Source organism: Fulmarus glacialis, unplaced genomic scaffold (genome assembly GCF_000690835.1).
Source record: "Fulmarus glacialis isolate BGI_N327 unplaced genomic scaffold, ASM69083v1 scaffold42651, whole genome shotgun sequence".
Lineage (NCBI taxonomy): Eukaryota > Metazoa > Chordata > Aves > Procellariiformes > Procellariidae > Fulmarus > Fulmarus glacialis.
The window spans coordinates 3,332-13,459 of record NW_009195453.1 but is presented as its reverse complement, the minus strand read 5'-3'; the positions used below and the strand labels follow the sequence as shown (position 1 = coordinate 13,459).

Below are 10,128 nucleotides of genomic sequence, written 5' to 3'. Positions count from 1 at the left end.
TCCTTCTTTTGTTGAGCAAGTAGTCAGGCAGGAGCCACTGTAAGGCTCTCTGGGGGTATAAAAAGGACTGGGAATATCACACTTCAAATAAGTTAGCACTACGTTTAGTCACTGCTCACGTAAGCTGAGTTTAGCTGGCAGCCGATGATCATCAAAGACGTCTGTATCCCACTGATGACCCTCCGAGCTATAAACTGCTGCTACCCTATTTCAAGATCTGCATTTTAATTCATGTGATAAAAAGAGTGCACCAAAATAACTTAGCAATAAGCCTGCTAGATGGGCAGAGTCAGTGGTGGTGATGCTGATCCCTATGTTTCTTGTGCAAGACCACCGCTAAGGAAAAGGTCCCTGGGAAGCTTTTTTTAATAGTCTTGGGTAAAGGCTGCCTGGAGGAAGAAGCTTCTGGAGGTTCATGGTCTGAACATGTGCACGTGTAGTCGCCCTCGGTAATGGATTTGGGAGGCGATCCATGAAATTGGCCAGGAAACCTTTATGGCAAGAAAAATGCTAGCTTTGATTAAATGAAATTAAGAAAATGAATTTTAAACAAGGGAGATATGGTGCTGGCCAGCTGAGCCTAAAAATTTCTCAGCGCTTAATTTAATGATGCATTTGTACTTTCAGGGTGAATGCAACTGGAACTGGTTCATCTCCCTTTCTGCTTTTGTTTCATTTATCACTATTCGATTATTGGTTCTGTTTACTCTTAACATAGTCCTTTCATTTGCCTTTTTTTGGTGTAAAAACTTCCAGCTGCTGTGCTCAGCCTGAACTACAATTAGCATAGGGTAATAATGGAGCAATTAACTACAATTAACATGGAGTAATAATGAAGCAGGAGAAAAGAGTGCCCTGCCAAGGTGTTTTATTAAGAGCCTGACACTATACTCCTCACCATGGAAAAGTTGTTGCCCGTATGCTGTACATACCAAGCCGTCTGCTGGTATGTACAGCTCTCCGAAATGCGACCCTCCTCCTGCGGCTTGTTGCTATTACACCAAATGGTGCTTCCATGTTAATGTGCAGATATAATCTGATTAAAACCTCTTTCCATCGTGTATGAACGACTTCATCTACAGGGAAAAGGATTTCAAAACTGGAGCAGAGTTTCCTAAGCTGTGGTGTGGTCTCAAGCTGTCGAAAGTGGTGTCCTACCTCCTCTCTCAGCTGGGGAAAAAATGTTTCTGTTCAGTGCTGTGGGCCAAAAATGCTTTGAAATCTCCTGCTGGAACTCACTAATTTTGAATATTAAGTAGCTAGAGTTATTTCAGCTTTTTAGTAGAAAAGAGAAGTGAAAAGGGTTGGAAAAATCTCAAAAGGCTTTTTAGCAGAGAGAGGTTATTTTCAGCTGTCTCTTTCCTTTGTGGTGAATACTTCTTGCCCAAGAACTTTAAAATTTAGTAAAGCTGAAGAACACACAGAAAAAAAAGTGTTTTCACTTAAGTAAGGCTGCAGGGACCCTCCCAACGAGAAACTGCTGCTGTTTTCCTCCATCTTCCGAGCACCTCCCACAAAGCTAAATGAAGATAATTGGAATAATAAGGAAGACGAGCTTTACAGGAATCCCACCATGAGAGGTCAGTGGAAATTCCCTCTTCCTGAACAAAGCTGTTTGCTTATTCTGTTTGCTTTAAGTTAAATGTTTAAATAGCAACATTACATTGGGGTGTGTGCTCCTTGAGATATGAGACCCAGCCTTTGCATACCTATAAGAAAGTGTTTTTCCTCGTACTCCTAAAAGCAGGTCAGTTGTGTTTGATGCCATTGGGAACAAATAACCTTTTTGAGAAATTAAAAAGTAAGATGTTATTGGAAACAGGATTGATTAGGAGATGCCATGGCATTTACATCATCACATTATCTAGTTAAAAAGTAGAATCTTTTGAGGATAGGATATTGGGAAGTATTTTGGTTCAAGCACCAACTTACTAGGTAAATATTTTCATTTTTTCACCTCCAACATTTGGGTTGTTACTTTTATTCTATTTTATAGACTACTTTCATAGAAATTTTCACAGGTACTTGACATTTTTTGTCTCCTCCAATGCTCTGTTTATTACTGTAATGGTGATTACAGCTTGGTACCTCATACTGCAGGTTAACAACTGTGATTAAACTGTTAGGACAGCTAAGCCTTTGGCTCCCATTTGAGCCTAAACCATTCAATGTTGTGCCACCAGCCCACACAGGTATTTATTGCCTTAATTTGAAGCACATCAGTGGCTGTCCATGAGAGAATTCAGGCACATCCATGATCTGCTTGTATTGGTAATATGAACAAGTGGCTCCAGTGTGAGCCAGAACCTGAACACAGCTAGCAACTATGATATGATGAACGTGGCTCCTTACACGCAGGAGAACTGCACATCTCCAAGAGTTGCCTTCAAGACCTTGTGAACAGGTGTGCAGAGCAGGATCTTCAATGAAGTTTCTGGGTTTTTGGGGGTTTTTTTCATTTTTTTTTCCTCCCCCACCACTAGAGAGAGAAGAAGTCTCGGGCTGGAGCACTAGTGAGGATGAACATGGCAGTCCACACATGGATCCACTTAAGGGGCTCTGAAACCTTGCCCCAAAACATTCGCAACAAAGTAGTCTGTCTGTCATGATGTCAGCCTGGCCCACACACATCCAGGGTATTTATGAACAAACAGAAAATACAGGAAGAGCAGAGTCATGCACTGAAACGTTGTTTCTGAAGAATAAAATTTTATTTTTTTCTGAAAAAACTGCATACACATGTTCAGATTTGTTCAACCTTCAAAACATGTCTTAGTTTCCAAACAAACTCTGTTCTTTTAAGCATGCAGGACCCCACTGCAGCTTGATAAAGAAGTTAAGAGGGTTTTTTTAATCCTATAACTGACATAATTTGAAAGCTATTCACATTTGGCACCTCTCACTTCTAGTAACAGCAGCATCAGCTGTTAGATCCATGCACTGTATGGCTATAACTTATGATTTGGCATTGACATTTGATTTAGGTGTAGAGTGAAAACCAAACAAACCTTCCATTGTTCAAGAAACTCCCCGCAGGCAATTATAATAAATCTCATTTCTTCTTTATGAAGGAGATCTCTTTAAGCACTCAGACTTCCCTGCAGTTATTAAAATATTACTTCCACTCTATTTTCTGGATCATCTTCCTCTGGTGCAGACATGCACTTTGCTTGCCTTGGTGAATGGCAGCAGAAAGAAAAGATGTCTCAGTTTTTACCAAAGGCGGCAGGAGTGCACTGAAACAGAGCCACTTCTCTTTCTTTCTGTCCTTTTCAGTAAACTGCAAACCATACCTACAGTATGGTTTTTTTACTATCTTAGACCATCTAAACTCAGATGCAGCAACTTAGATGCAAAAAGTTGGATTCAAGTTCATACTCCTATTACTTTCTCTTCTAATTTCCTCTCCCATCCATTAAAAACCAGAAGACAATAACCAGCCAGATATGAGTACTCAAATCACGCTGTATTATACTCATCTTCCTTATATGCTCTAATCTGGGTCAAAGAAGGCATGGTGTGTTTTGCCACTGCACTCTGTTGACAGAACTTCTTTGCATATAATGAGCGTAGTACCCCTCCTCACAGCCATCATAAACAGTCTTTGCTGCTTTATACATGCCAGTGTGATTAAATTAGGGTGCTGAAAGTGGGAGCAGTTGAATATTAGGTAAACATGGCATTCCAAGTGACGTGTCATTATCACACAGCAAAAGCTGGCCTGTGTTTCATTTAACAGGGACTGTGCAGCCAGTAGTCAGTGCATTCTGGTTTTCAGCTATGGTAATTAAGCAAGCTATGTTTTGTAAGAGAAAATGGTATTTTCTTAACTGCAAAACTGCTTCAGAATAAATACACAAAATTGAAGAAGACACTGCATTTCACAAGTTGCAAGAGCTGCTAATCATTACTCAGGCAAGTTCAGTTCACGATGGAAACCGTGCTTTCGGGCTGGCCTCCAAATATCTGGGAGAAGAACTCAAAAGCCAAGCGGACATGGATGGGGACGAAGACGTAAGCCGTGTACACCACCATAGCGAAAACAGTCACAGTGATGGTGTGGAACATGGACCGCTCCCAGGGCTCCAGCACGTAGCTGCAGGTGATCAGTAGGTACTGGTAGTACAGCCAATAGATATAGTCCTTCACACGCTTAATATCCATCTTCAGCTTTCAGCGATTTTGAGATGACCTGTAAAGACAGAGAAGTCTGGATTACAGCTGCAGTGGAAAGAAAGACCTGGAACTAAACAATGATGCGGTGACCATCATTTCAAGTTTGATACCACATGTAATTGTTACATAAAGTTCAAACAGAAATGACACATCAGTGCCACCACCAGCCTCTGCTGCCCTGGAGCAGAGGAAAACCATCTTTTAGCTCTAGCAACTGCTCTTTGCAGTCATTGAAACTGTATCAGTTGGGCACTCTCTATTCCTACGTTCTGATTATGAGTGTGTTTAGCTATTCATTCTGCAGTAGGAATTAAAACCCCATTAGCGTACAAAGGCACAGGGTTCACGTGGAAGTCAAGGAGATATCCATTTACAAGGGAAGGCTTTGGGCCAGCTTCCATAAATGTGGATGGCAGACTCATATGCGCTGGAATAAAGATGAGATTAAAAGAACTGCTCTGTAAAAACTCCTCTGCTTACTTCTGATGATAATTTTTATTATTCTGCAATTGTTGGGAATAAAGAAAAGAAAAACTATGAAAGGGAGGGAAAAAGTAATCTCAAATAGCATAAGAAGTTTTTTCAGCTCAATCCAAAGAAATAAGATACATTACAAATTAAGGGAGTATTTAATGGAAGTTACAAGTCTAGGAAAGATTTTCCTCTCAGGTAATACCTTTATGCATTTGTTGTTCCTGTCTCCACAGAGAAAGGAGAATAGCTGAGCAAGTATTAACTAGGAAATGGGGTTTGCCTTCCACTGTTTTTTGTTAAAATTGCCTTTCAGTATTTTAAATAATCTTTAAATTCAGGCTAAAAACATCTACTCAGAGAAAATACAGAGACAGAATGATAAGCAATTGTATGAGGCTTCACAGAGGGACTCCTTTATTTTGGGGATTGAGTTTAAGGACATGCATGCCGACTGGGTTAGCTCACAGTAAAAGGGAATACAGCAGATTTTAGTCCTGCTGGAAAACCTTCCAATGTATCATTTTGTCCTACACTTCTGTTGCCTAAAATGCCAGGAACATTGATGCCTGGACACGTCACATCCCTCCAGTCTTGTCTTCGTAGTGAGTTTGGGGCAACAGAAATTTTCTGTCCCTCAATGCAACAAATACTAAGGTAGCACTGGAAAATTTGCGGCTTGTGATTAAAATAATGATGGGCCACTGGTATAGGCCAAATATATTACAATATTCAGTGGTTTACTGCCTCTGGAGGCTGTATGGTATATTCTGGTGGTATGTGGGTATTTAGTGAAGGGAAGACAAATTACCAATAAAAAGGATCCCTCATTTATTTTGTAACAGGTTTATTTTGGTTACTGATGTGTAAAATTTTTCTCTGGCGGATGCACTGTTAAGTGCACACACCTTGACGGATCGTGTTTCTCCATCTTTCTTCCTTCAGGTCACCGGTACTGCCAGTTGTTAAGGTTCAACATTCCGGTATTAAGTTGCAAACGGAGCATGCTGCCAGCTTACACCTCGCCATCTGCAGATGCTATAAGGTAGATTTTTATCCCTTCTTCTTCGGGAAGGCAACAACTGTAGGCTCACCCTAAGCGTGGCAGACTGATTGAATTGGCACTCCAACTGCCTGTCCAATACTGTTGATAAGGGAGCTGACTGTCTTTGCTCCCCCTCCTTCATCCATGTGCTGGCTCCTCTCCCGGTGTTTCTCCTCCCATCCCTCTGCTTCTGTCCAGACCTCCTCGCATCTGTTCCCCAGTTGCTCCTCAACTCTCAACACCCCCATGAATGCAACCTCTTTGCTAGCAACAAGTGCAGTGAAGCTGTAAACACTGTGCATTAAAAAAGGGAAGGAGGCTTGTTTGTGTTCACCGATTTTTATGCAGAAAAATTTCTGTACTTGCCCCATCACCCACCCAGCCTTTACTTTTCACCAGCCCCTCTTCTTCTGTGTCCTCCAACCATAAGTACCTTCCCCAATATATCTTTTTCCCCCTCCTTCTCCCAAAGCAGTCCGTTTCCTTCACTTCCATCTTCCCTTAGACTACTGTCTCCTAGACTACATCTCCTAGACGAAGAGGCTGCCTACAATGCTTTTAAGGGGCAGATCACTTCCATTTCAAGTCTAGCAGTGACTGTCTTTGCTGTGAACAGCTTTACTTGCAAGGGTACAGGCTGGGGAGAAAGGCCACCACTGGTTTCTGTCCTGGTATGAATGGAAGATGATTCCTTTCAGATAAATTATTTTAAGGCAGAACTCAAAGACAGGTCTTAAAGCCTTGTAAATATTGCAAAGCCTGCAATAAAAATGGCACAGCTGGCAAACTGTGACTCACTGGGAGCCAAAAGTGTCTCTATTTATACCTTCTGCAAAAAGAGCAGCATTTTTCAATGAAGAGCTTAAGCCCTTTTCTATATAATTGCAAGGAAAACGATAAGGGCCCTCATACTATCTAGGATTATGGTATTTACACTGGGGTTATACCTGTGCTAGTTAAACTCATACCTTTCTTGGGTAAATATCTGTTAAGCCTGACCGCCGCACAGAGAAACTGCAAGGCTGGAGTGCTTGCTGTGGGTGTTTAAGGCTTCAAGATTATCAGAGGGATGCTGCAGTGGTTTTGCGGGGAGAGATCCCAGGCCAATGGAGCTTTCTGCCCACAGCGGCACATACACCTTTATATCTTAATACAGAGCTGGTATAAGGAAAAGCCAAAGACAAGAAGAAATTCCCTAGGCTGATTTTACTGGTATTAGACCAGTCTACCAGGCTGCAGACTCACCACTACCACTTACTAGACATTGCTGTCTTGGAGGGATGCATGAATAAAAGTATGAAGTAATTAAAATAAGGAGCAGACCTTTTGATTTATACCAAAGACCTTGTTACACTTTCTCCAGCCTGGGGACTGTGTTTCCATTCAGCTCGGTCACCAAGTTGTAGCAGCCAGCCTGTGTTTCTTCAGTTCTTCCTGTTCACAGCACAGGGGGATAACCTCATCCCCAGGCACTCAGACACACCTGTAATGGGACTCCCTGGACTATCAGCAAGAATGCAAGCCGTCTTAACGCAGAGACTGCGCAGTCTCCAAATGAATGATAGAGGTTGAGATAAGTAAAAGACAAACAGTCAAATTATAGTCTCTGTCCTCACCACTAACACACTTCCACTGCATTTAATCTACCCAGAGACTTTCTCCGTTAGCAGGACTGTCTTGGTAATGCAGCAAACACAAAGGGCGTCTTGGAATAATGCAATTCTAGATGCATAACTTATAAGAGGAAAACATAGGACAGAAGGAAAAAAACCCATCTTAAACCAGCTGCTCAGTCAATGAGATACAAGAATCCACTGTGTTACTGTGACATAGATACCTTTTCTGAAGGTACCCCATTTGCATTAATTAAAGGCCAGTTTTAAGCAGAAGCAATAGCTCAAAGCTCCACACCTCCGGAGGTCTCACGCAGCCTTACCACCCAGGCCAATTACTTCGTAGCAATAATCAAAGGGAATGGCAGATCACTAGACAAACAGAAACTCTTGAGGCTAAAAATTCTGTATTTTAAACAGGACTTGTCCTAGAAAGGCTTCCACTTACATTTTTAAGCATTACTGGGTTTTATTACATTAATGCTGCAATCAGCTGGTGCTCTAAGTTGAAAGGGTCCTGCGTTATTAGCTCATCAGTTCCCAATATTCCAGAACAGGAGATAATTTGCTGTTATGCAATTTTAACTTAGTGCTCATTTGTCTACAAATTTGAATTTAAGTATTCAGTTGTGTTGTGGAAATGCCTTCCTGTTTAGAGGCCATAGGACTGTTACAACTAGCTATGAATAAAATGAATAGAATTCAGCTTCTAAAGCCATTAAGCAATATTCAAATTATTTTCAGCAATTTCACCTCCAAGCAAAAAAAGCAAGAAGAGAAACCTGTAAAGCAGCTTTTATTGTTTTAAGTGGCAACCTGATTTTCTTGCTTGTTGACACATGTCTCACATTAGGGCAGCCGAAAAGATAAATCATCATAAAAAAAATCCCAGGTTTCATTTAAGAGCATGCCTAATCTAAAAAAAAAAATTATTAATAACCTTAGTTCCCAGTGTTAGAGCTACTGTTTGGTGTCATAGTCTGAAGATGCGAGTGTTAAGTACTTTACTATATTATTTCTACTTTGAGCGATGGGGTTTTGGGGACTTCGTTCACACTAGCAGTCTGCAACTCCGATGGGTGTCTGCACAGCACATGGCAAAATGCACCTGCTGGGAAATTCCTGTGGAAAGAAACATTCTTGCAGGGGAACTGGGATAGACTGGTTTCCAAAGAATGCTTGAAAAACACCTTACTCCCTCAGTAGGAGAGTTTGGTTGATTTACTTACACATATAGAGAAAAAGGGTTTGCAACATATAGTCAGGTCTAGACTGGGGAAAAACAAACCCTGGGGCTGGAGATAGCTCTATAATTATTAAACAGGTGGTCTCTGATGCTTTGAATGTAAAGTAGGGACAAGTGTTATAAACAAGGTAGGAAGGAAAAACAAGCAAACAAGCAATCCACCCCCAAAATGCAAACATTTAATTGGCTAAAAATTGGCCATTTGCTAGATTATTGCTGTGATAGCACAGAAGCAAGAGTTGGTTAGTCTTGCAGAATCCTAAGGGATTACACTTGTGCTGAAGCTTAAATAAAATCCTGCCACGGACCCTGAGGCTGGTATTTGGTCTTGTATGCAGGACACCTACAACACGTAGGCTCCAAAGAGCAGGTGTGACAAGGCAAAGTGCAATAATTATTCTGTAGTTGTTTGATATGTAAATAATTTCAGCTATTAGAAGAGGAATGGGTAGTCATCCCCCTTGGGTATTGAAATATATGTCCTTTCTGCAAGTTATTTATCTGTAATTGTTCTTACTTATTTGTAATTTTATTGTGTTAGATGGGTTTTTTCTACTCAGGCAGCATATCCTGACTTATCCAAGGCACCAATCTTGTCCCTCTTAATGTAACATAATTCCGGGATTAACCCATTGATTTTATGTAGACTGATGTGTCTGAAAATGCAAATAGAACAAAGGGATTCACATTCCCAGTCCATCATGCATTTCCTTTAATATGTTTTATTCTGTAAGCACCAAGCATAGCACATAAGGAATGAAATACAGGTCCTGTGGACCAGTAATTGGGAAGAAATTTAGATGAGGCAGCAGTTAAAATTGTGCAGAGAATCCAAATGCCAGCATTTCCTGGGGACACCGTCTCAGTCGGTTCCTCTGTTGCATCTGTGCTGCTCAGATTCCCCATACGCAGCATGGCCCGTGGCCATATAGCATCAGCTCAGCCTAGAAAGCTGCCTATCGCCTGCTGCCAAGCAGAACCCTCAGGTTACTGTAGTGCTTACACATGGATATTTAAATGTACCCTAAAGTTTGTTTTCACAGGGAAGTAATGCCAGAAAAAGAATGTGAATGAGAACAGCAGCAATAATCTCAGCATAGCTCCCACTACGGACAAGTATGTACCATTAAAAATGTCTTTACATATAGATTTTAATAAATAACCCCCCACCTCTAATTCTGGAGTAAAAATGCACAGTAGCAGTGAGGCCATCTCTGGTTTCTCTCCCTGAGCATTCATCTTCCTGAATCAGCAGCTCATCGCACATTTGGCCATACATTACTGCCAGCTACTGTGCTACAGGAATTGTAAACTCATTACGTACATGTTCTTGCCACCATCCATGCAACACCAGAATGAAGTTCAGAGCTGATGAAATTTTCTTGCTGTACATGACTCAGACATTTTGCGTGTGGGTGAACATGGTTCGACTGTGCCTATGGGTTTTTTTTTGAAAAAAATCTCCAGGAGCGGAAAAATACTTCAGGAGCAGAAACAGTAAGGCAGAAAAGGCAATGGCATTTTCAGCCACATTTCTGCTTTACCTTGCTCAGAAGAATGAACTCCAGCAGTTTCCT

At 41.2% G+C, this 10,128-nt stretch overlaps 1 protein-coding gene across 1 annotated transcript in view; it reads right to left on the bottom strand.

Annotated features, from left to right (window-relative positions):
* Positions 1 to 3,921: 3,921 nt before the first annotated feature.
* The window catches only part of SPTSSB (serine palmitoyltransferase, small subunit B), a 7,187-nt gene continuing 980 nt past the window's right edge, over positions 3,922 to 10,128 (bottom strand). Inside the window, 1 exon segment of the mRNA XM_009588090.1 lies at positions 3,922 to 4,194. Coding sequence (XP_009586385.1) covers positions 3,922 to 4,194 — 273 coding nt within the window.